The sequence below is a fragment of the Pteropus alecto genome, unplaced genomic scaffold (assembly GCF_000325575.1).
Source record: "Pteropus alecto unplaced genomic scaffold, ASM32557v1 scaffold178, whole genome shotgun sequence".
Classification (NCBI taxonomy): domain Eukaryota; kingdom Metazoa; phylum Chordata; class Mammalia; order Chiroptera; family Pteropodidae; genus Pteropus; species Pteropus alecto.
The window spans coordinates 73,478-100,979 of NW_006441949.1; the positions used below are offsets into that span (position 1 = coordinate 73,478).

The window sequence follows — 27,502 nt, forward strand, 5'->3', positions numbered from 1 at the left end:
AAATTTTCATTAAAGCGTTGCTTTAACTGAAGCTTGTCAACTTTGATATGTTGTCTTTTCAATATCTTGCAGATTCAAATATTGTCTTACTCTCCTTGTGATTTATTATTTAACTCATGTGTTTTTTTTAGAAGTGTGATTGTTAATTTTCAAATATTTATGGCTTCCCTACATATTTTATTATTAATTCCTTCTTTAATTTCTGGTTTTAATTTTTTACAGTTTATCATGAAATAATTTTAGACTTGCAAAATTTTGCAAAAACTAGTAAAAAGCGTTCTTATTTACCTTATAACCAGCTTCCTCAATTACTACAGTGCAATTATCAAACTCAAGGAATTAGTATTGAGAATATTCTATTAAATACTCAGCAGACCTCATTTAAATTGTGTCACTTGTCCAGAAATGTCCTCTTTCAGGTCCACCATCCACCCTAGGATGACATATTGTATTTCACTGTTAAAATTTCCTTTAATGTTGCATAGTTCTTCTGTTTTTCATGACCTTGACAGTTTTGAAGAGCACCACACAGTTATTTTGTAGACTGTACCTCAATTCGGAGTTGTCAGATATCTCCTCATGATTGAACTCAAATTATACCATTGTGATATATTGCAAAAGCATAATTGTATCCTTGTTATTATATCATATTAGAAAGTAAATAGTGTTGGTATGTTTTATTACTGGTAATGTTTGTTTGGTCTCTTGGTTTAAGTGACATTTGTCTTTATTCGTGATATACAGTGAAAATATCTTTTCCATGTGTCAGTTGTTTCTCACTTTCTGTCATGAAAAGTTTTAAGTACATAGTCAAGTTTATCAAAATTTTATTACCTCTTGATTTTGAATAAAAGCTGTTTTCTACATTGAAATTAAAGAAGAATTTATCGTGTTTCCTTCTAGTACTTACATGCCGAGTAACTACCCATTTGTCCCAGTACATTTATTAAACCTGGAGGCAATTTCCTGGTACCAGAGATTCATTCACTGGGACAAAAGTTAGAGTGGACATGTCACCTTGTGCATTTAAAATAGCAAATGTCAATGCACATTTATACAAGCAACTTGAAATTTTATCTTTATCACAGACTAAATTTTTATTTCTGAGTATTCTTTTCTATCCTGTTCTCTTCATTTGTCTATTTCTATCTTCAAGCAGCTAAGTATATGCCCTTCATACACATAAATATTAACAGATATTTATGAGAGAGTGAGACAAATGTTTTATAAAGAAAGTTGCAAAGATCTGTGGGTACACATAGAAGTGAATTAATAATTTCCTGTGGTAAGATGAATCCAGGAGGAAGACTTCACTCAAAAGCTAACATCCGTGATGGGTCTTGAATTGAGGGTAGGTTGTTGCAAAACAGAAAATAGAAAGTTTTTCAAGGCAGAAGGAATAGAATATGGAATGGGTACAGAAAGGTACAGATTTATGTCAAGAAAGGAAAATGAGCAGCTATTGCCCTTAGGTGAGGTGACATGATAATCTAATGTCCCTGATCTCAGAGTCTCCAGTCATTTCCTTGATGTCAAATTTATAATGTATGCAAACTGGAAGCAGCCACTTAAAATGATCCCTGGCCACAAATTCATTGGTCACTGCATGCTAATAATTCAACTTATCTTCAAACACTAGAAAGCAAGAAACGGTGGTGAAATCTGCATTTGACTAGACTTCTGGCAGCAGGAAAAGTCAGGGATGTGGTGATGCCATTGTGAGAAGGCAGGGTAATAGCAGATAATTACAACCGCATGCACCATTCAAGGAGAAGGTGGGCCAGGGCCATGATAAAGCATCAGTATTGAGACACATCCCCAGTATTTTTTAAAGGTGGAGGCAATTTCCTAGTGCTAGAGATTCATTTGCTAGGACAAAGGTTAGGGTGCACTTGTCACCGTGTGCATTTAAAATGGCAAATGTCAAGCTTCTCTTTGAGAGGGTTGGAAGGGAAGAGAAGGAAAGGGAAAAGATGAGAAGAGAAGATTGAGAAGAGAAAATTGGGTATGATTTGTATTCTAAGCAGTAATTACAGATTATAGCATACGTTAAACATTGTGTTAAACACTTTATATGTGTTATCTTTTTGAATTCTCACAACAGCATTACATGCTGGTTACTATAGTTAATATTAAATTCACTTGTTTATATTTGGAAACTGAGACTCAGATGTTAATAACTTGCTGACAGTCATACAGTGGTAGATCTAATATATAAGCTCAAGTATTTCTGACTCCAACATAAGTCTTATTGTCATTTTTAAAAAACTATTTAAAAATCTGAACTCGTCAGTGAGATTTCAGTAGAACCACAGTTATGTAGGAAAGAAACTGACAGAGTATAGTGCAGTTTACAAAATTTCTCCTGTGGGTTACTGAAAAACTTTCTGCAGGTTGTTGGGCTTAGGTATAGTCTAAGCAGTATTCACAGGGGAGATGCAATAATAAAATTAATGCAGTTATTTTTTAAAATAGACTATCTGAGCTTGTCAGCGAGATTTCAGTAGAACCACAGTTATGTAGGAAAGAAACTGACAGAGTATAGTGCAGTTTACAAAATTTCTCCTGTGGGTTACTGAAAAACTTTCTGCAGGTTGTTGGGCTTAGGTATAGTCTAAGCAGTATTCACAGGGGCGATGCAATAATAAAATTAATGCAGTTATTTTTTAAAATAGATCTAAACATGGACTGAAGAATAATGTTTCTGTAAAAGATACATGAGAGCCCCAAGTAATGTGGTCAAGAACCCTCCTCTCTGATCATGTGGCTTGATTCATTAGCCATTTCTAATTAGAGATTTATGTTCAAGCAGAGAGTGTGCTCCCTTGGGGAGATACTAGAATCTCTGAGGCTGTTTACACTTCCATCCTCTAGGTTTTTATTTGCTTTGCCTCATCTTCAATACATTTGCTAGTATTGGAAGAAGTTAATTGGAACTGTGTATGTCAATAGTATGAGAGAAGCAAGAAAAGAAAGGACACTAGTGACTGAGAGGAATATGTGGGTTTCACGTCCATTTAACCATAGTGTAACTATTAAGTGTTTTCATTTTGGAATCAGATATCTGGGTTTAAATTCTGGCTTTGCCACTTACTAGCTGTGTAACTTCACGCAAATAATTTAACCTTTTTGAACCTTTGTCTTCTCTTCTGTACAACGAAAATATTTACCTCAAAGGAATATGTTGAATATTGCCAAAGATAATGAAGATCTAAGCATATAACCTGGAACGAGTACATTTACATATAGAAAGATAGGGGTTTTTTTTCCTTCTAACTCACCCAGAAACACTGCATGACAGAGAATATTTTATTACCTCCTTCGATGAGTGAGGAAATTGTGGCTCAATAAGATTATGTAATTTGATCTCAATCTGAAAGCTATCAAGTGGCAGATGCAGGATTTGGACATAGATACCAATATAACTCTGAGTTGACTTCCCCTAAATTTCAAAAATAATGCCTTTGGTCTCATGGGGATATCATTGCTCTTCTACTCAGGAGTCTCCCCAAGGCATTCTTCATGTCTTTGTTTCTCAGGCTGTAGATGAATGGATTCAGCATGGGAGTCACCACAGCATACATCACTGCCGCAATCCTGTCCTTGCTGGTGGAATCGGCCGTGGAGGGAATGAAGTACACCCCAATAGCAGACACATAGAATAAACAAACTGCAGAGAGGTGGCAGCCACAGGTGGAGAAGGCCTTCCACTTCCCCGTTGCCGATGGGACATTCACAATGGCAGCCACAATCCGGACATAAGAAATGATGATTAGCAAGGGGATCAGGATGGTTAATGCCCCTCCCCAGTAGATCAGCACACATTGGTTGGCATAAGTATTGGAACAAGAGAGCTTCAACAAGGAGAGAAGTTCACAAAAGAAGTGGGGGATGATGTTGTCAGTGCAGAAAGACAGTTGAGCCAAGAGAAGGGTGTGGGTTAGAGAGTATGAATGAGCGAGGATTAGGGACATGACCACCAGCAGGATACAGCATTTGGGATTCATGACCAAGGTATAGTGAAGCGGGTAGCAAATAGCCAAAAGCCGGTCATATGCCATCACCGCCAGGAGGAAAACATCTAGACCAATGAACCACAGGAAGAAGTAAATCTGAGAGAGGCATCCAGTGTAGGTTATGGTACGCCTGTGAGCCTGAATGTTCACCAGCATTCTGGGTACCGTGGTAGATGATAAGCATAGGTCAGTGAGGGAGAAGGTCGCCAGAAAGAAGTACATGGGAGTGTGGAGGTGTGGATCAGCGCCAATGGCCAGGATGATGACAACGTTCCCCACCACAGTGACCAGGTACATGCCCAGGAAGATGCCAAAGAGGAGAGGCTGCTGTCCTTGCTGCTCAGACAGGCCCAGGAGGAGGAATTCAGAGACATCAAATGTGCGGTTTCCTGGCTTCATGCTGCTGGTGTAACCTCGGAGTAAAATGGAAGATGACACTTCAATGCTACCAAATACAGCAAAGTCTCTGCTCTTGTGTAGATAATATTCTAATCACGGGAGACATATAATAGACACACGAACAAACCAAAAAAAAGTGCTAAAATATAAACAAAATACGATAACTAGCAGATTATTTTAAATGTGTGGTCAGCAAGGAACTATGGAGGAATGGAAAGCAAGGAGCCAGCCAAGAAAAGAATTGAGTGGAATTGTGTTTCTGATACAGGGAAAAGTAATTGCAAATATGGGATGAGCACATGTGTTTGGAGAAGCAGGAAGAAGGCAAGTATGGTTCAAGTATGGTGAGCAATGGAGAGTGGTAGGAGAGGAGACTGAGGAGGTGGGCAGGAGGAGGTCACGTAAGACCATGGAGTCCACATTCTCAGTACAGAGGCCTGAGGGTGTGGACAGGTGTTTAAGCAACAGTCATTATCTGATTTTTGGTATGAAAAGATCATTCTGCTACTGTGGAGAGAAGGATTGTAGGGACATGAGTGTAAACAGTGAGCATGGAGAGTAATAGGAGAAGAGACTGAGGAGGTGGGCAGGAGGAGGTCACATAAGACCATGGAGTCCACATTCTCAGTACAGAGGCCTGAGGGTGTGGACAGGTGTTTAAGCAACAGTCATTATCTGATTTTTGGTATGAAAAGATCATTCTGCTACTGTGGAGAGAAGGATTGTAGGGACATGAGTGTAAACAGTGAGCAAGAAAACACATATGGGATTCAGGGTAGGGGGATAGAGTGAAGTGGATGGCTTTGGCTGTGTATTAGAGAGTTTAGTGACTTGCCCAGGGAACTGTAATGGGTGGATCTGGGCTCTAGAGCAAAAAGCTTTTCACTCCTCCAGCAGCTGTAGCCTCAGAGATAGAAATAGTAAACTTCTCTGAAATAAACAGGAAAGAATTAAGGTGATTTCCTTTATCAACTGGGACCATTTAAAAATTGCATAGCTAAGAGAATCGAAGAAATGATCTCTAGACTATTTCTCAAATGACAGAATTTCCGGAATGTCCTGTAAACACAAGAAGACTAAGAAGAGAGGTGCCAGAGATATGAGTAACTCTCAGTTATTCCTAGGAGGAGAATGAAAAAGGCAAAGGCTTCAGGGACCATTTGCAGGATCGTAGGTATAAAATCATTTACGATATGTTTACTATGTGCCAATGACGTCTGTCATTTAATCCATACAAACTGCATGCTAAGTATATTTACCTTACCTTTTCATATCGGGAAACAGAGAGCTCTGAGAAGCTAACTGACCAGCCTAAGATCAGACAGCTAATAAGAAGATAAGTCAATATTAAAACTATGATCGCTCTTCTACCAAACCTGAAGTTATTCCATTATGCAGTTCTACCTCCTAAGGCAGGCAGACCTTTATTTTCTCATGATTGCTATAGATATTTGTCAACTACTTTGGGAATATAACTCCATGGAGTAGATACATCTTTTAGATGCCTCCATAGTGGGTCTGGGGAGCCATGTTTGTGATCTTTCATCTATTCAAATATTTATTGATTGCCTACCTTATGCCAGGAGTGCCTATGGGTTAATCAAAACAGGCACAGTCCCTGTACTTACAAGCTAATTGGCAATACTGACAATAAACAATTAAACAGGTAAACATACAGTAAGAAGCTCTGATTCGTACTGAATAAAAGAGACTATCACTGAGAAAGTATAATTGGAGGGCCAAATTTAGATTAGAGCTCAGGGAAAACTTCTTCAAGAAAAGTGAATATAATTCAGGAGCCAAATTAGTAATTAGCAGCATCAAGAATAAAAGGAAGAAAAGTAAGGATATAGATTTTCCAGCATATGTGAAAGTCCAGAGCTAGTAAAAAGGGCCTGGCCAGCATGGGAAGACCAGGGTGACGGAAGAATAGTCAGCAAGATGGTAAATTGCATGAAATATGACCTGGGCTCTTTGACCACAGGCGACTGAACCATGGAATCAGCTGATTGAAACTGAGTCAGTCAGGTTGTCTTTTCAAGACTTGGAGTTGGTCGTCAAGAGAGTTTAGCCAGTTAGTTTGGGGCTCTGAAGATAAAAGTTCACATAGAAATTGAAGTTCATGTAGAGTTGGGAAGAGAGCAGCATCCTGGCCACCCCAGCCTTGTGTAACTTTCATTAAGAGGAACAGAAACTCAGATATATCTGCACACAGAACATGGGAACCAAGTTGGGAAAGAGAACAGTTAAGAGGCATGGCATTCCAGAAAGACATAGAATAGCTGCCTCCTGATTTTCCAGTGTAATTTTATTCTCTTGAGTCTTTCCCTCCATAATAAGGGGCAGAATGACTTAGTGCTCAAGAGTGCACACTCTGGGCTAACACAGACCTGGCCGTCAGTCCTGCCTCTGTCATCTATTAGCTGTGGTAAATAAATAACAAAACATCACAATGATCACAGCAACGATAGCAAGAAGAAGAGTTAACAAGTATTGACTGTTAACAGCCTGCCAGGCACTGTGCTAAAAGCGTTTTGCTTATCTTATTGTATTTTCACTATCTTATGAGATAAAACCTCTATTTTTCAGATAAGAAACGGAAATATAAAGAGATGAAGTGATTTGTCCCAACGAAGCCTCTGGTGAGTAGTAAAGCCTAGACTCGAAGTCTAGTCTGTCTGATTCAGTACTTACCTAACCGATTTCGACCAGTCTCAGATGTTATGAGCAGTGAGGTTCTGCCGCCTTGACACTTGCCTTTTGTACAATGGCACATTCACATCACAGTCCTGTCTAGAGACTCCGTCTCTTCCCCTTATGGAATGGAAATGAAATCCGGTGTTGCAGGCAGCTGGAGTAGATTTCTGGGGTTGCAGTAAATGGAACTGAGAGGGCCTGAGGCGGTTCGCGCTGGGAATATTTACCGGGTTTGGAGGCCTCAGTGTTCTCATTAGTGGGAACAGAGACTAATCGTCTCCAAGTCCCTACGGAGAGGGAAGGGCACTGCTATTTTCAAGTGGGATTCTTGTTCTACTCGCAGACTCTCAGGGAGGCACTGCTCTGAGCCTGCTGCTGTTGCTCTATGCACTTCCATCTGTGACTCAGAAGGAAGAACTTGGGTAACAGGTCCAGATGGAGACAGCAGAGATGAGGCATCTATTTCCTTATCTGAACTTGACATAGTCTTAGCCCAAGTTATTCTGGCCAACATTTGAACCCTTCTCTGTGTTATTATCCTCATCAAGTGCAACTAAGGTATCTTTGTGGAACAGAAATTCTTAAATTTAATGTAGATCAATCCCTCAGTTTTGTCTGACTTATTTTGCTCACCATTTTGTTTGTGAGATTCATCAGTTCTTAGTGTGTATTGGGTTTATTTTGATTCTGTTCTATTATGTAAATATAGCGCAATTTTTAATCCATTATAATATAGAGGGGCATTTAGTTTTGAGCTATTATGAATAGAGCTGTTGTGGATATTCTTGTAAATATCTTTCACAGAATATTTTTACAGAATATTACAGAAATAGATATGCAATTCTTTTGAGTACCTACCTAGGAATGTAAATTCTGGTTCATGGGGAATACATTAGCAGATGCTATCCAATGGCACTTCAGAAGGCTTACACCAATATATCACAGTAGTTCCTCCTCTTCCAGTTTCGCTTTCCATGGTTTCAGCTACCTGAGTTCAACCATGGTGTGAAAATATTAAATGGAAAATGCCAGAAATAATTCATAAGTTTTAAATCGCATGCCATTCTGAGTAGCATGACGAAATCTCGCACCATTCTGCTCCATCCTGCCTGGGTGCAAATTATCCTTTTGTCCAGTGTATTCACGCTGTAAAGCTACCCGCCCATTAGTCACTTAGTAGCCATCTCAGTTATCAGATCGACCATCTCAGTATCGAAGTGCTTGTGTTCAAGTCACCCTGATTTTACTTAATAATCCCCACAAACCATAGGAGCAGAGCTATTGGCAATTCAGATATGCCAAAGAGGATCCTTAAAGTGCTTCCTTTAAGTGAAAAGGAGAAAGTTCTAGATTTAGTAAGTAAGAAAAGAAAAAAATTGTATGCTAAGGTTGCTAAGATCTACAGTCAGAACGAATCTTCTGTCCATAAAATTGTGAAGAAGGAAAAAGAAGCTTGTGCTAGTTTCGTTGTGGCACTTCAGACCACAAAAGCTGTGGCCACTGTGGGTGATAACGGCTTCGTTAAGATGGAAGAGTCTTTAACTTCGTGGGTGGCAGGCATGAACGAAAAACATGTTCTGACTGATGGCAACTTGTTGCGTCAGAAAGCGCTGAGCCTGTACAAAGACTTCAGCAAGGGGTCCCCTGAAAGGAGTGACACCAAACCATTTACTGAAAATAAGGGAGAGTTACAGACTCAGGGATAGCTTTGGCGTTTTATCTCACATCATCACAAGAAAGATGAGTATGATAGAATATTTTGGGGAAGAGAGAGACATGTTCACATAACTTTTATTATGCTATACTATTGTAATTGATCTATTTAATTATTAGTTATCATTGTTAATCTCTTCCTGTGCCTAATCTAGAAATTAAAATTTATCTTAGGCCTGGATGTACAGAAAAAAACATAGTGTATATAAGGTTCGGTACCTTTGAGGTTTTGGGCATCCAGTGGGGGTCTTGAAATGTATCCCTTATGGATAATGGGGACCACTGTACTCCCATTTGTGTTGTAAGAGGTTTTTAGTTGCTCCACATCTTTAGCAAGGCTTAGATTGTTAGTCTTTTTATTTTATTTTATTATTTTTTTTATAATGACATTAATTAACAAAATCAAAAAAGTTTCAGCTATACACTTTAACAGTAAGGCATATATATATATTTACAATGTGTGTTCATCTCCCATAGTTAGATAGCTTTCTGTTGCCACATATTTGACCCCCCTTATCCTGTCTCCCTCCCCCTTCCTCCCCTCTGGTAACCACTAGTCTATAGTCCATGTCCATGAGTCTCTGTTTGTTTGTCCTATTCATTTGTTGCTTTTATATATATAAGTGATATCATGTGATGTTCAACATTTTCTATCTGGCTTATTTTGCTTAGCATATGTTAGTCTTTTAAGTTTTAGCCAAGTTGGTAGGTGTGTAATGGTATGTCATGGTGGTTCTAATTTGTATTTATTAGATATTAACTGGAATTTGAACAACTTTTAGTATGTTTATTGTTCATTTGGATATCTTCTTGTGTGAAGTAGCTATTCATAAGTGATGTTCAACATTTTCTGTCTGGCTTATTTTGCTTAGCATATGTTAGTCTTTTAAGTTTTAGCCAAGTTGGTAGGTGTGTAATGGTATGTCATGGTGGTTCTAATTTGTATTTATTAGATATTAACTGGAATTTGAACAACTTTTAGTATGTTTATTGTTCATTTGGATATCTTCTTGTGTGAAGTAGCTATTCATATCTTTTGTTTATTTTCCTATTGCATTTTCTCCCTTTTCTATTGATTTGAAGAATCTTATATATTCTGAATTTGATTTCTTTGTTGGATGGATGGATGGGTCATGGATGATAAACAGACAGACAGACAGACAGACAGAATCTTCTCCTACTCTGAGTTGCCTTTTCACTATCAAAATGATATAAATGCCATGTTTTGATGATCAGATCATAAAGTTAATGTAGTCCAATTTGTCTTTTTATATCTTTATGATCAGTACTTTCTATGTTTTGTTTTAATCTGGACAAGTGTATAAAGATAATCTCCTATGTTATTTCCAAAACGATTTTGCTTTTTATCTTTTGTATTTAGATCGATAATCCTTATGGAAGTAATTTTTGTTTATGATGTGGGTTGCAATTTATCTTTCTTCCATATAGATATTCCGTCACCCCAGTACCATTTGTTGAAAATGCCATCCTCTCCTCACATATATGTGTATAACTATCCCTACAAATCTTGTATGGAGAAGTTTTATTTCTCTTGGATAAAAACCTAGGAATAGAATTGCTAGGTCAAGCATATGGTTAACTTTATCAGAAACTGACAGACTTTTCCAAAATGGCATTATGCTCTACTACCAGCAATGTATGAGAGTTCTCATTTCTAACATCCTCACTACCACTAGATATTGTCAGTCATTTAAATTTTAGCCATTCTAGTGGGTTTATTAAGGTATCTCACTGTGGTTTTCATTTGCATTTATCTAATGACTAACGATGTTAAGTATCTTGCTTATAATAATTTGCCGTATATCATCTGTGGTGAAATATCTGTTCAAATCTTTTGCACATACTTTTTTAAAAAATGAGTTGCTTGTCTTTTCTGTATACTCTGGATTCAAGTCTTTATTAGAAGTATGTTTTGCAAATATTTTCTGCCAGTCTGAGGCTTACCTTTTTATTTTATTAAGCGTTTCTTTTGAAGAGCAGATACATTTTGTTTTTATGAAGTCCTTTTCTGGTCATGGTATTTTCATCCTGTTTTAGAAATTTTTGCCTACCACATGTTAACCAAGATTTTGTCCAATGTTTTTTTAAATAGTTTCATAGTTGTAGTTCTTACACATTTGACCCATTTAAAGTTATATTTTATATGTGGTGTAGAGTTAGTCCAGTATGACTGGTATCCTGATATAAAGGGGAAATATGGACACAGACGTGCATACAAGGAGAACATATGGGAATATCAGGACAAAAATTGGAGTGATGCTTATACATATGAAAGAATGTTGAAGATTGCCAAAACACCACCAAAAGTTAGGTGAGAGGCACGAAAGAAATTCTCTCATAGTCCTCAAAGGGAATCACCCTTATTAACATCTTTGATCTTGGACTTCTAGCCTTCGGAACTGTGAAACAATAAATTTGTATTTTTTAAGCCACCCAGTTTGTGGTACTTTGTTATGAGAGCCCTACTATGGATAGTTTCATTATGTCTTCAAATTCATGAATCTTTTCTTTGGTGGTATTTAATTTTCTGGTAAACCCATCAAGTGTATTTTTCACTTTCTATGTATATTTTTTCAAACCCAAAAGTTCAATTTGTGTTCTTTTGTGTGTGTGTGTTGTATATTTTTCTTCCCAGGATATTTATGTTTTCCTCTGCCATATTAAACATATAGAGTATATTTATTTATGACCGTTTCACGTTCTTTTAATTTTTTTTAATCTTTGTTATTTCCATGTCAGTTTCCACTGGTTAATGACTAATATGTTTCTGCTTCTTTGTATGCCTGGTAATTTTTATTGAGTGTCAGACACTAAATTTTAGGTGTATAGATTTTAAGTTTATTTTTACTCATTTAAATATTGTTGGACTTTGTTTTTGAATGCAGGTTTTATTGGATATGACAATAAAAACTTGATCTTTTTAAGGCTTCTTTTAAGCTTTGTTAGGAAATGAATAGAGCACTCTTTCATCTATGGATAATTGGACTCCACTATTGTGGGAATACTTTTTGAAGATTTGGTGTCAGGCTTTTTCCACTCTGGTTGCTGGGACACAAACTATTCCCAACCTTTTATGAACTCTAGTGAATGTTTCTCCTAGCCCTTTTTAGTGACAATTTCTTCAGCCTCAGGTAGATTATTTACATTATGAAAACTCAAATTATTGTAGATCAGACATATTAACTTAGGGAAGGAAAAAAGATTTTATTAATAAATGTTGGAGAAATAATCAATTGGTACTCTTCTCCATTCTGATCTTGTTCTAGTGTACCTTCCCCTATGTCAAAGGCTGGGAAGAAGAAAGGAATACTTTTCCCAGACTCCTTTGCAGTTCAGGTCCTGGATGTGAATTAGGTTCTACCGAATGCACTTATGTGAAGTTTGAGATATTGAAATGAGGTGGAGGGCATCCTGAGATTTTTTGGCCTTTTTTACTGTCAGATGCCTTCACGGAGTCCAGTTACTAGGTACATAGATGCTCAGAGGCAGTTGCATTGGGAGTGGCAGCTGGAGCCCACCTTTCTGTGTCCAGTCATCAGGTTAGTGGGAGGCAAGAGGTAGTTTTGATTTTGATTCCTGATACTGGGATTGCAGCTGCACTGATACATTCTTGAATTCAATGGTTCCAGTGGCAATCTTCTGATACCTCTCCTTCCTGATTGCATAAGAGATAGACGTACTCCACACAGCTCAGATTATTACTGTTCTTAAGATTATTTTTGGAGATTCATTCAAGAGCCTGTGATTCTGTAACACTTTCATTGACTTTGCAAGCACTTAATTCTCTGATTTAACTTCATTTCTGCTTAAAATGCCAATGGTGATTTCTTTTTCCCTACCGAGGACCTTGATTAATACAATACATAATAAAATGTAGACTTAATCCTGGAATAATTATGACACCAGGCCCTTATGTTCACGTGGATAGATAGAAAACTTCTTCAATCCCAAATGAAAACATCACAGCCTAATTCTAATACAGAAGGAAGAAAATTACTTTCATTTTCGAAATACTTCATTTTCTCTAAGAAGTCCTCTGTCTCTCTTCCTTGTAGCAGAATATATGACAACCTCATCTAGCATCTGTTTGCTGACAGCATGGAATTCGCTGGCAATTCTCTCTTAAAGAAGTGAAAGATTGATTTTATCTCCAGAACAAACTCCAGATAACCAAAGTATAGATATTGGCTAAAATAAGTTGATATAAAATTTAAAAATCTATTTAAATTTATGATTATCAAAGTTATATTTTATCATAGAAAATATGGGAAATACAAATTGAAAATTGACGTGGAAGAAAGAAAATGATGATCATGCATAATTCTATTATCTTCGGATGACCACTCTTAATATTTTGGTGTATTTTATTCAAGTTTTATTGGCCAAGTATTATGAATAATGAATAATAAATTCAATTATAATTAATTTTCATGTTAACTCTATTCTGTATTAAAAACACATTATCAAATAATTGGAAAGTCCACACAATAGTCCATCACTTCAATATAACATAAATTGATTAAGCCCAACAACTAAAATTGGAATGGTTTCTTTTTCTCTTATGAGTAATATCATTAGACATAAATTCTTGACGATATTTTTTTTTACTATTTCCTAGATCAAACTCCTGGAAGTAAAAGAGTAGGTCATAGGGTACAAATATTTTTAGTGCTCGTATTATAGATTATCAACTATTCCCTGGAAGTCTATGCCAATTTATATTCTCATTTCCAGCAGTATTTGAAAGTGTCTCCCTTACCTTCCTCTATATAACATTAATTATTGTCATTTAAAACCCCAAATATACTATCGAATGGTATTTTAATATATAATTGGGATGATATTATTTCTCAAAGTCTTTATATTATGATTCTGTACTATGCCAAGGAGTATTTCCATTCTCGAAATTTTGTGAATTGTAATTAGCTATCTATATCCCACAAAATATAGTGGAATTCTTAGGTATGATAGAAAGTCTCTAAATTTTTATTTACAAAGAAAACGCTTTTCCTAATTAAAACATATTCGAGTTTGATTATAGGTTTTAAAATGTCAAATGAAGCACATAACGTCTGGGGGCGGGGGGCGGAGGGGCATAAAGCACCAGTGACTTTTTTATTTAGAATATATACACTCTTCTTTTCCAACTCATTTCCTCTACCTTAACAATATCCTCTTTATGTTCTGAGTCTTTTAAGGGGTAGAGGTGGTTGAAAACACAAGAAAAGGAGAAGTGGCCATGCTGTATTCTGCTATATTCCTGCACCTCACATTTTCTGAACTCAAAAATGTCTCCAGAAATATCCTCTCCATTTGAGATTTGTTTGGTTTTAAAAGTTCACCTTTGAAAGTGCAAATGGTCCTGTGGAAGAATGAACCTTATTTACAAATCAAATGCATACCTTTGAAGGGATACAATCATATTTAGCTGAGTGCTCCAGGAATGGAGTTTTGATCACAATCACTAGGATAGTTTATTGATACAGGGCAGAGAGCAGACTGAATAGACGCCAAACGGAATGATGTCGCTGCATGACGGGAGGGCTAGGGTGAGCATAGTAGAGGTAGGAAATTAATTCACCAAGAGGGGGATATTACTAACAAACACAAAACTTGCTTTTTCTGATCTTTGCTTTGGTACTAGAAGTGGCAGTAGTAGATTTCTGTGGTCAGGTCCAGGTAACCTAATTCAAGGTCAGGATAATCTAGTCTGGTTTCCCCAGTTCTCATTGTTCCCACCCCTTCTATCCAGGAAGAAGGGATAGAGGGAAGAAGAGAGCATGGCCAAAGGGAAATGCACGCAGATGCAATCTTTTTCCTTTACAATCTTCTTCCTCTAAAAGAAGATCTACATCTAAAAGTCACACTGTCCTTTTTAAAACACTTTGTCCAGGACAAATGTGATCTTGAACTTTGGAAAATTCTGTTTGGGTGCTTCTTTATCGCTCAGGAGTGATTTGCTAGTCATTGGAACATTTTTGTGCCAACCCCCAAATTTCATTTCCTGGTTCTAAAAATATCTACATGTTTTGAAACATAGAGATATAAAAAGTAATAATCCTACTGCCAGGTTTGTGACTTCTTAGAACACCAATTTCCACCAAACTACTTTTCATCAAGTTATTGACCTATAATTTCCACCACACTTGATTTATCTATTTTAGGAAATATTTTATGAAAGAACCCAGAGAATGAATTGTGTACTTAGTACAAAATTGGCACACAGTATGTACGCAACAAATATTGACTCCTTTTCAGCTATCCATTAAATAACAGAAAGGAATGCTTTTAAGTTAAATAAACAAAATATTAAGGAAATGACATAAAAATATATATTAATTTAATTCTTTATTTCCTATTATGATCATTCAATATCTGTCACAAAGTGGTATAGTAAAAAGAAGATGGGTATAGAATCCAACTTACCTGGTTTGAGAAAGTTATTTAGCATTCGGAGTCATAGTTTCCAAAGAACTAATACGGAGCACAATGAGTAACATCGTAGGTGCTGGATAAATGTTTGTATTCTCGTCCCTTCACCTCACCCCATACCCTGCCATGGGCAGAATTACTCGGCTCCAGAGTGTACGTCATACATACATTTTCGTTTACTCTGGCTAATGTCCTGGATTTAGAGATGAAGAGGGGTAATGGTGTCCTGCTCTTCACTGGGATCGGGAGAGAGACTGAGGCAGAACATCTCATTCTACTGCCAAGTAAAAGTGGAAATACCCTTTTTGTTACACCCCTAACTCAGAGTTACCTGATAACCTTTCCTTAAAGTCAGTCCGAGAGTGGTGGAATTATTGAAATGATGGAGGACAGGGGTTGATCAGAATACCAGGATCGGGCATCACTGTCATGGCAAGAAGAATGTTTTCCTACCACCCCAAAGTTTACCCAATGCCTCCTTCATGTCTCTGTTCCTCAAGCTGTAGATGAATGGGTTTAGCATGGGAATAATTACCATATAGAGAATGGCAGCCCTCTTCTCCCTCTCTGCGGAGTGAGTTGACGGAGGAAGTAAGTACACACCCATGAGAGAGCCATAGAAGAGCAGGACCACTGTGAGGTGAGAACCACATGTAGAGAAGGCCTTCCACCGCCCTCCAGGAGATGAGATGCCAAATACGGCCCAGGAAATGCGGATGTAGGAGAAAATGATCAGCATGAGGGGAGTGGTGAGGAACATCAGGCCCATGGTGATGATCATCAGCTCATTAATGTGGGTATCTGAGCAGGCGAGCTTCAGGAGAGCACTGGGATCACAGTAGAAATGGGGGATGGCCTTGTGGGCACAGAACACCACCCGGGTTAGCAACAGTGTGTGCATCAGGGCAGGACAGTTGGTGAGCACCCAGCACATGCCCAGCATTAATACACAGAGCTGGAGACTCATAGCTGTGCTGTAATGGAGTGGCTGGCAGATGGCCACGTAGCGGTCGTACACCATCACAGCCAAAAGGCAGTTGTCGAGGCCACCAAACATAAGGAGAAAATATAGTTGTGCAAAGCACTCAGAATAGGAAATGGTCCAACTCTGGTTATAAATGTTGGCCAGCATCTTGGGGATTGAGGCAGAAATGAAACAGGCATCAGTTAATGATAGGTTGGCCAGAAAGAAGTACATGGGAGTGTGGAGGTGTGGGTCAGAGCTGATGGCCAGGATGATGAGCAGGTTCCCCATAATGGTGACCAGGTACATGCCCAGGAAGATGCCAAACAGGAGAGGCTGCTCCTCGGGCTGCTCAGAGAGTCCTAGAAGGAGGAAGTCTGAAACAACCGTTTGGTTCACTCTGTTTGGTTTCCCCATCCCTTGTAGTTCTCATTACCTGTTCAGATAAAACCTTTCTGTGTGTCAATATTTAATTATCAAATCAATTTACAGATATGCATCTCTATAGCCAGAAATATGCTGGGAAAAAGGAGAATAAGTGGACCTTGCCAATGAGTATCTCTGGATCTCCTTGGGGATGTAAGAAAATGCCCATGGAAATGTAATGTACAGCATAGAGAATATAGTTAATAATTTTATAATAACTATGTATGGTGTCAGGTGGGTACTAGACTTATCAGAGGGATCACTCCGTGAGTTATAGAAATGTCTAATCACTATATTGTACATCTGAAACTAATATAATATTGTATGTCAACTATAATTAATAAAAACAAAATGAACATAATTAAAAAAAGATAGAAAGAAAGTACCCATGGGACATTTAGAGAAGAGTCACAATAATTTCTATTCAAATACAAATTTTGTTTTCTATGCTATCATAAGGTCCAGAGAAAAAAGGATCAGTTTGACCAGAGAAGTCAGTGTACACTATTGGAGGAGGTGACAATGGAGCATATACTTGAAGGCAGGATTGAAAAAGTCATTTATGCTTACCAATTGAAAAAGAAGTGCATAATTTCCATCACTGCCCCTCCATCACTGCTACACACACACACACACACACACACACGCACACACACGCACACACGCACACACGCACACACATGATAGGACAAGATAACCTCCTCTCTTCCTCTCTGCTTGCCTTCCAAATCCTAGAACTTGACCTCATCCATTCAGCTCCTGTGCCTGTATTCTTCCCTAACTGGAGGCATAGGATACGTAGGATGAGGCAGTGAGGGTCAGCAATGTCCCATTCTCCCCATCCACTGTTAGGACCTCCCTCCACAAACAAGACAGGGGCTGCTGCACCCTTCCATCGCCCTCCTTCATCCCTATTCACTTCCCCTTTTGCTCCTCAGCACCTGTATTTGCTCTGGGAACTGACATTTCAGTCCCCCTGAGCTCTTGGGCATCATCATGATCAGTACCTATTTGCAGAGGCATGCTATAAGTATAGACACCTTGATGGTATTGTTTTATTCTTCACAGGGCTATTAAGTAGGTATTATTCTCAACAACTTTGCAAATGCTGAAACTGAATTTCAGAGATGTTTGATGTTCTCAATATCAGATAGCTAGCAAGTGGGAGTCAAATGCAGGTATGCCTGACTCAGAAGCCTATGCCCTTTGCACCCCTACACTTGCTCTATGTTGCTTTGATATTTACTTTCCATCAGAGGAAGGAAAGGTGAAAGGAACCAGGCTCTGGTTTCTGGGCCTGAAAGTAGCCACTGTGTTCTTCTGATCTCCTAGGATTCAGAGCAAGCTGGTATGAGAGGTCATTTCATATTGGCCTTGTAGAAAGTGTGACCTTGGCAGCTTCTGTGAATGTTTAGTGCTTTAGTGTTCTTTGGTTTATAAAGAGGCTTCTGATCTTAGAGACTCAGATCATCTATCCAAGAACTTTTACCAAGTCGTTGGGCTATGATGGTATATGTGTGTGTGTCCCCCACTCCTTCCAGATTCTCACCTGTCTGAGCATGGATTGGTTTCAGACATCTTCAGATTCTCTCCTCTGGATGGAAAATTCACAAAGAGAAACTGACTTAGTACGGTTGGGGTCTGTTGCATCCAGGGTTCATTAGAAACACCTGGAGAGTATGACTCACTTCCAGCTTCCCTGGGTCGGAGAAGATCGGAGTCTTTCTTAGGGTTTTAAAGGCTCCTAGGACAGCATCCCCCCAAGCGCTCATTAGAGCCAACCTCAGTGTCACTGTGCAGCCTGTTCTTTAGCCAACTCAGGTTGGGTCCTGGGGGAACTGAGGGCATCTCTTTTCCAGGGGTTAAGGTCTCAGAGGTGGGTCTTGGGAGTATGACTCCGAAGCCTCTCACTGGGATGCAGTGCACTTTAGCGTGACCAGCAGCCCTCTTGGGCCCCCTGCCTGTGCACTGGACATTTTAATGCCTGTCTAGTGCCCTGGGTAAAACTGGATTGAGGGAGATGTCAAGACCACATATTATAACATGACTGTTTCTGCTGGTGATTTCCCAAAGCAGAGTAATCCTCATATGAAGCAATCCCCTCGGTTCCTAAACTCTCAATTAAATGAGGCAGCCTGTATAAAGCGCACTAGCCATAATGTCAGATACACAGCAGCTGCTAAAAATATTACATCTCCTGTATTTTTATTAATACTAGCTAGTCCTTATTGGATACTTTCATTACATGATCTCAATAATACAACAAGTTTAGAACGTACAGTCGTGAAAACTGAGGCCCAGTGAGGATAATGACTTGACCAAGGTCATACTACCACTAAAAGGTGGGGGTGGAATTCCAGACCAGGCCTGCATGACGCTAGAGCCCGTACTCTTAACCACCACCCTTTGTCCCAGTGTCATTGCTGGTTTTAATCATTAGCAATTTCATAGGTATAAAATAATCTCATTGTTCTAACTTGCATGTCTTTGGTTACTAGTAAGATTGAATATCTGTTTTATCTAGTTTTTAACCACGGATAATTATTCCTCAAATTATCCTGTTAATATAGTTGTCGTTCTTTATTTTTTTTTTTTTCTATTAGGGTGTTTTGTTTTGTTTTTTTTCTATTAGGGTGTTTGTACCTTTTTAAATGAATATTAAAGGGAATAAAACAAAATTAAGTACTTAACTCAGTGGTTTTTTTTTTTTCTGTCCTTGCTATTTCAATATGTATAGAAGTTTTAAAAATTATTTGGATAGTCAAAATTGACAGATATTTGGCTTTGTGATTTTTTGCCATTACTTTTATACTGAAAAGTTCTTTCCCTGTCATAGATTAGGGCAATCTATTTAGTTATTTTTTTCTAAGTTTTAAATACTACATTTAAATTTTTTAATTTACTTGCAACTTATGTTGTGATACCATGAGAGAAAAGGATCTACCTTTATTTTTGGTATTTCACACAGCTAGCTTTATGAGCATCATTTCTTTAATAACTCATGCGTTCTCCATTCATTTGTTAGGTCTGAGCATCTATACCTGGTCCTTTCGTGTCACTTACGCTGCTCACAGCATGGCAGCAAGTTTATGAAAGGAGGTGTCTTGAAAGCAGAAATTCTAAAAGGCCAAGGTGGAAGCTGCATGGTTTTTATAAAACTTAGCTTTAGAAATCCTAGAATCTCTCTTTTACTTTCTTCTGTATGTCCAACAAATCACTGAGGCCAGGCCAGTGATTAAGGGAAGGAAGTTAAGCTCCATCTCTCCATAGAAAGAATAGCAAAGAATTTTTGGCTTTCTTTAATTTGCCACCAATTATTTACATTCTTCCCACATTCAAAACAGACTCACTCCTTCCCAAGAGCCTCAGAATCTTACTCCATTGCAACCATCAGGTCAGTGTCCAAGATCTTGTTATCTAAATGAGGTCCAGGTGAAAATGAGGCCTTGGATATACTTCCCCGTGTTCTGGTCCTCTCAATCTGAAGACCTGGGAGTGTGAGAAAGTTATCCCCTTGCCCCTTCATACACACCTAACATGACAGTAATACAGACATGCGATAACTGCACTAGACACTCCAGATCCTCCATGGGAGAGGGAGGGACAGAGAGATGGACAGGAGCACATTAGTTCTCATTGCTGCTGATATGCCACTGATGCACATATCACAATTCACCTAGTCTACTGTTAATAATCATTTATTTTTTTAATTTTATTTTATTAGTTTCAAGTATATAGTACATTGGTTAGACATTTATATAGTTTATAAAATGACCCCCCTAATTGCTCTTTCTCTCCTCTGGCTCTCCACCTAGCCATTACATTAGAGCTAACTGCATTCCCTATGCCATGCTCCCCATCCCTGTGACCGTCTATCAACTACTAATTTGTATTTTTTTAACCCTTCACCCCATTCTTCAAGCCCCCTCGTCCCCCTCCCCTCTTGCCATCACTAGATTGTCCTCTGTATTTGTGAGTCTGGTTTTGATTAGTTTGTTCTTTTCGTTCCTTAGATTCTGCATATAAGTGAAATCATATGGCATTTATCTTTCTTTGTCTGACTTATTTCACTCAGCATAATAACCTCTAACTCTGTCCATGTTATTGCAAATTGTAGGATTTCATTTTTTTAAATGGCCGAATAATATTCCATTGTATACATGAACCATAACTTCTTTATCCAACCTTCTGTTGATGGGCATTTAGGTTGTTAATAACCATTTAGATGATTTCCAGTTTGATATTTTAAAAATAGTGGAGATATAAACATTCTTATACACGCCTCTTGTGGAATGTATATACTCATATTTTTGAATATATGCTTAGTAGTAGAATTTGAGGGTTCTGGGTTTTGCATGTGTTCAGCTTTAGTTTTTCTAAATGGTTGCCCTGTTGTGATAACGCTGGGTATGAGAATTCTGGTTATAGGCTCTTTCATTTGAGCTCTTCTGGCTGCAGTAACACACTGTAGGTCAAGTTTAAATTGTCCTGATGATGTTGAAAACATTTTCACATATTTATTTATATATATGTATGTTTTGCGATACATCTTCTCAATTCTCTTGGGTTTTTTTCTTTTTTGATTCGAAAGGTCTTATGTATACTGTATACAAGTGTTTTGTGACATGTATAATGTCACATGGAAAATGTCTCCTCCTCTGAGGGTTAACTTTTCACTCTCTTATTGGTGTCCCTTGATAAACAGAAGTAATTAATTTTAATATAGTCCAATTTATTTTTTCTTTATGATTATGTTGTTTGCATTCTAAGAGATATTTGCATACAACTTGATTATGAAGAAATTCTCCTATCATCTAAAATCTTGATTATGAAGAAATTCTCCTTTCATCTAAAATCTTTATTATTTTATCTTTTATTTATATGAACCTAGTTGGAATCGGTTTTTATAAAGAGCATGAGGTTAGAGTCAAATTATATTATTTTCCATTTGTATATCCAATTAACTCAGATGATATATTGAGAAGATCATTTATTCCCTGTTATGCTGAAGTATCACATAGATAATTTAGGTGATCCCTTATCTGTGAGTCTGTTTCTATACTCCATTCTGTTCCATTGGCCTCTTTGTCTGTCCTTGCCCAATACCACATTGTTTTAATTATTATAGTCTTATAATAAGTGTTGATATCTGGTTGTATATATCCTCTAAGTTTATTTCCTTTCAAGGTCCCTTAGTATTTGTGTCTTTACATGAACTTTAAAGTAACTTTTCAATTTTCTCATACCACAAAACCTGCTGGACTTTAAATGTGATCTCATTAGTAGATAGCTAATTTGGAGAGAATTTATGTTCTTGTAATGCCGAAACTTTCAATTCATGAATATTATGTATCTCTGTGCCTACTTTAATTTTTTTCAATAATGTTTCAATAATATTTTGAAATTTTAGTAAAGAGGCCTTGTATATTTCCTTAAATTAATTCTTGAGTATGTTTTTTTTCTAATATAAGTAGTATGTTTAAAATTTTTGTTTTTTATTTGTTTATGGCTGATATACAATGAGTTTTTATATATTGTCTTTGTATCCAGTGACCTTGATGTATTCTTTTCTTAATTTAATAAGTTGTAGTCTACGGCCATGCCACCCTGAACACACCTGATCTCCTCTGATCTCGGAAGCTAAGCAGGGTCGGGCCTGGTTAGTACTTGGATGGGAGACCACGTAGGAAGACCAGGTGCTGTAGGTGTAAAAAAAAAAAAAAATTAATTCAATAAGTTATAGATTTATAGTGGCTTTTTAAGTATAAAATCAGATTGTTTGGTAATAATAGCAGTTTTAGTATTTCATTTTTAATTTCTATGTATTTTTAATTAAATTTAATGGGGTGAAATTGATTAATAAAATTATATAGGTTTCAAATGTACAATTTAACAGTACATCATATGTATATTGCATGTGTATTCACTATCCAAAATCAAATCTTCTTCCATCACGATATATTTGACCCCTTTTACCCTATCTACCTTCCCTACCCATTCCCTTTGGTTGTCTGTGTTTATGAGTTTTTGTTTGTCTTGTTCATTTGTTCATCTTGTTCATTTATTGCTTTCAGTTTTATATCCCACATATGAATGAAATCATATGGTTCTCAACTTTTTCTGTCTGACTTATTTTGCTTAGCATGATAATCTCAAGGTCCATCCATGTTATCACAATGGCAGTATTTCATCCTTTCTTATGGCTGAGTAATATTCCATTGTACATATGTATCACATCTTCTTTATCCAACATCTATTGGAGGACACTTTCCATGTCTTGGCCACCATGAATAATGCTGCAGTGAACATCGGGGTATAGTACATCTATCTTTTACAGATAAATAGTGTTTGGGTAGACAACACCAAGAAGAGGAATTGCTGGGTCACATGCTAATTCTATTCTTAATTTTTTTGAAAAACCTCCATACTGTTTTCCATGATGGCTGTACCAATTTACATTCCCCCTCAACCTTTTCAACACTTGTTATTACTTGTCCTGTTGATAATAGCTATTCTAACAGGTATGAGATGGTATCTCATTGCGGGTTTTGATTTGCATTTCCCTAAGAGCTAGTGAAGTTGAGCATCTTTTCATATGTCTCTTGGCCATTTGCATGTCTTCTTGGAAAAAGTGTCTGTTCAGGTCCTCTGTACATTTTTTAATTGGATTGTTTATTTTTTTATTCTTGAATTCTATGGGTTCTTTGTATATTTTGGATATTAGGCCTTCATCAGAGGCATTGTTTGCAAATATCCTCTCCTATTCTGATGGTTTTCTCTTTGTTTTGTTGATGGTTTCTTTTGTTGTGCAGAAGCTTTTTCGTTTGATATAGTTAGTCCCATTTATTTAATTTTGCTTTTACTTCCCTTGTCTTTGAGGTCAAATTTGTAAAATGCTCTCTAAAACCAAAGTCTATGAGTTTAGAACCTGTGTTTTCTTCTATGCAGTTTGGTGATTCAGGTCTTATATTTAGGTGTTTGATCCATTTGAGTTCATTTTGGTGTATGGTGTTAGATAGCAATCCAGTTTCATTCTTTTACATGTGGCTCTCCAATTTTCCCAGCACCATTTATTGAAGAAGCTTTCTTTTCTCCATTGTATGTTTTTGGCTACTTTGTCAAAAATTATTTGCCCATACATACCAGGGTTTTTTTCTGGCTTTAATTCTGTTCCATTGGTCTGTGTGTCTGTTTTTCTGCCAATACCATGCTGTTTTGATTATTGTCACTTTGTAGTATAATTTGAAGTCAGGCAGTATGATACCTTCGGCCTTGTTCTTTTTTCTCAGGATTGCTTTGGCTATTCGGGATCTTTTGTGATTGCATATAAATCTGATGTTTTTTTTGTTGTCGTTCTACTTCTATTAAAAGAATGCTATTGGTATTTTGATGAGGATTGCATTAAGTCTCTATAATGCTTTGGGTGTGCTATCTTTCTTAATAATGACATTTTAAATGGATGGCCCCCAGGTCCTTGAGAAAGTCATTTTTAGGTTGTAAAACTGGCAGGAGCCTGAGAGAAGATTTACATTTTAAAGAAGCAGAGAAAAAATTTAACATTGCAGTTTTCTGAGGTAAAGCTCTAAAAAAATGGAGGTGCATGGTCCCTGGTCAAGAAGAAACTGTCTAAAGTTTATTCAAGTTGAAGACAACGTTAAGACTGCCTTGACCACCACTCTCTCACCTATATGGTTTCCAACTTTCGAAATTTTGTTCCTGTTGTTTGCTTTTCATTCTTCTCTGTCCTCGTGGTTTTTTTGTCTTTTTAAAAATCGCTTTACTTTTAGTAGAGCTGTAAGAGAGAGTGAAATTAGGTACATGACTTTAATATAACATCTTTAATCAGAAGCATGAAAATTCTTTGAAAGATATGTCATATGCCCCTAAACTGTTTGTAGGTGTGAATAATGGCAGCTTCCATTCTTTAAAGGAAGAGCTTAGGGACAGAAATCTTGTTTGAGGGGGCAGCTTAGGAGATTCGTTTCCATACGAAGTCCATTTTTGCCATGGATTATGGTTACCATTTAACCAAGAGAAGTAAAGCTTTCAAAAAAATTCTAATGAAGCAAGCACTAATTTGGTCTATTATGAGAGATACAGAGGAAATTGAGCAATTATGAGTGTTAGGTCTAATAAGGCTCCAGGGAACTTTGTCCCCCTGACTCCCTGTCTATAAATGCCCAAGGTAAAGCCCTGTTCTGCCTCCTCCCAGCATTAGCCTGAGAGCCAGCAGCTCTCTGTTTCGGAGACTCTCATTTCAGATTCAAGATACGAACTAGAACACTTCAGAATTCTGAAGACCTTAGTTGAGTGGAGTCAGAGTATCGTGTGTCCCAGATAATCTTAAACGCTCATTACAGACCCTCTTCTTTCTGGTCTTCTGTGTTTCAGCTGATGAATGAACGGTGATTACTCCAGCCTCTCCTTTAGACCAAACGTTGGCTTGGCTTTGCGATCCTTTGTTGATCTCTTGGTCTCATCTGGAATCCTAGTCTATTTCTCGCTTTCCTTCCCCCTCCACCCCGCCAAACATACTTTTTTTTTTTTTTTTAAACTCAGTTTAGCAATCTGACTTTTGCTTCTGGCAATTTTCCATCTGTATTTATTATTGACCTTAAACCCTGATTCCAGTTAATCTTATCACAAAGATTGTCAGGAAGAATCTGAGCTCTTCCCACTTTCCTTCAAAATTAAGGATATCTACAATGCCTTCTCAGTAACCAGGGTAACAGTAAAAAGAGAAGCTTGAGGCAAATGGTTGCAGGTAGGTTCAGCCTTTGGAATAATTTCTCCATCATGTCCATACTAGCTCTTACCTGTTGGCAGACACGGTAGATGAAGAAGCAGCAGAGGTAAGTAAAGGGACCTCATCACCCTGAGAAGACAGAGGCCAAGGTTGTCCCGAGGTTCTGGAAGCACCTCATTGTTGTCTCTAGGATCTATAGTTTTCTCAGGCTAGAGACAGGATGAGGGATGAGAAACCTTTTAGAAAAAGGAAGAACAAAAGGGTAGGGCAAGAGATAATCAGCACAAGAACAAAAGGTAAAAAGATGGGCTTACAGTGGAGAGTTTTGGAACCTTTTTAGAGGATTTGAAGACTTTTCTGATGTTAACTGGTTGGTGCCATAGGAATAATCTGACCAAGGCATTATTTGCCAACAGAGATAATGAAAGAGATGCATCTCTGCCCTAACATAACTTGAAGTCTCTTTGAGAGCCTCAGTGGAATTGAAGGGACATACTAGCTAAAGGTAGATCTGGATGTCAGGAAAGCATAGAGTTGTACGCCGGTTCACATCATCCTCCTCTTGACAAGATACACGATCATTTGGGTCTTAAAAGAACCTCTTGCCCTCCAGGATGTGGTTATTCGGATGTTTCCCAGTTAGAGGAGTTCAATCTTTGTGAGGCATCATATTCACCATGGAGAAATGGAATAGGTCAGAAAATAACTAAGCCTGTGGCTTTCTGATCACTCAGAAAAGTAGTAAAGCTCTGATATAGGCTCTTCAATTAATATAGGGTTCAGGAGTAGATAAATATGCAGTAGAGCTCAGATATTGCTCTTGCTAAAGTTTGAAGTATTCAAAATATGAACTTGAAAATATGAACAATGAATGCTTCAGTCAATTGGTTATTAATTTGGAGATAACCTTTTCTTTAGGTGTGGACATTGAATAGAAATCGGGAATAGGAATATATTTAGATTTGTAAGATACTGATGACAAAAAATAATGAAAAATGGAAAAATAGCTGACATAAGAAAGTTTTGGCGCAAGGGCCTGGATACTCTGCTTCTCCTGCCATATCCTCCTCTAAGGCACAGTGTAAACTTTTTCCAATCACTTCACTTTTCTGAACCTTAGCTTATTCATCTGGAAATCAAATGGAAGGGTTGAACTAAATTAATTTTTTTAATCCCTATTAAGCATCAAGATACTTGAGGAGGGTTTAGTTTTAGTTTTAGTTTTTAAATACAGGTACCTAGACTGTATCCTAGAGAATTTAACTCAGTAGTTCTGAAGATTATGTATTTTAAACAAGCATCTCCCTTGATTATGACAAAGTGGTCCACAGACCAATGTTAAGGGACCTCTGGACCAGATTCTGTGGGTTCTACTAGTTTTTAAACTTTGTTGTTCTTTTATTTAAAAAAAAAAATACAAGATAAGAAGGGCAAGTGAAGCTAAAGACATCAAACTAGGAATATCGAGAGATTAAATATAAATGTAGTGTTAGAAAATCACTTTCTCTCTGTGTTGATTGATGATACAGTCTCTGGTGTCCAGTGTTATGGGTTTGAATTACGTCTCAAATATTTATGAACTGTGGGTCCTTGTGCAAATTACTCTGACATTCTTAACTTCAGTTTTCTTCTCTAAACAGTGTTAAGAAGAATAATCTCTGCTTTGTGGTGTTTAAGGATTAAAGGAGACAGTCTATATGAAATGCTTTGTAGAATGCCCGACATAGAGCAAGTGGCTCGTAAATGTTAGCTGCAAGATGATGATAATGATCATGATGATGATGCCAGGGACAAAAATTCAAACAGTGAAAGATGCAGAACTCCACATTTCGTATTTCAGGAGAAATGATAAGAAAGTAAAAGGAGATGATTCCTTTATATGCTCTTCACTCTAAAATGAGATACTTGCAAGGTTTTCAAAAGAATTTTGTATGGGTTTATGGGCTACCAAGAGAATATACAATTTAGCTCACTTCCATCTACTCGTGCATCCATGTTATTGCGATGATGAAACCAGTATGGGGCTACTGACCCCATTCAAGGCCAGGGTTGAACGTGCCGAGAGCCTCTTTAGAAGTGTATCATCCA

General features: G+C 37.5%; 2 protein-coding genes and 1 non-coding gene across 3 annotated transcripts; 1 reads left to right on the forward strand and 2 right to left on the reverse strand.

Annotated features, from left to right (window-relative positions):
• Positions 1-3,470: 3,470 nt before the first annotated feature.
• Positions 3,471-4,415, reverse strand: LOC102895953 (olfactory receptor 1N2). The gene has a single exon (XM_006918852.1). It carries the CDS (start codon positions 4,413-4,415, stop codon positions 3,471-3,473), a length of 945 nt encoding a protein of 314 aa, XP_006918914.1.
• An 11,290-nt stretch (positions 4,416-15,705) lies between these two features.
• LOC102896211 (olfactory receptor 1N2) lies at positions 15,706-16,686 on the reverse strand. Its single transcript, XM_006918853.1, has one exon. The coding sequence runs from the start codon at positions 16,657-16,659 to the stop codon at positions 15,706-15,708; it is 954 nt and encodes a 317-aa protein (XP_006918915.1). The 5' UTR covers positions 16,660-16,686.
• Positions 16,687-22,257: 5,571 nt separating this feature from the next.
• Positions 22,258-22,376, forward strand: LOC112485457. Its single transcript, XR_003048446.1, has one exon. It is a non-coding gene; the product is annotated as a 5S ribosomal RNA (ribosomal RNA).
• Positions 22,377-27,502: the final 5,126 nt, after the last annotated feature.

Excerpts from the sequence above, each read along its gene's own strand:
- LOC102895953 (XM_006918852.1), bottom strand. The coding sequence starts at position 4,415 with ATGAAGCCAGGAAACCGCACATTTGATGTCTCTGAATTCCTCCTCCTG.
- LOC102896211 (XM_006918853.1), bottom strand. The coding sequence starts at position 16,659 with ATGGGGAAACCAAACAGAGTGAACCAAACGGTTGTTTCAGACTTCCTC.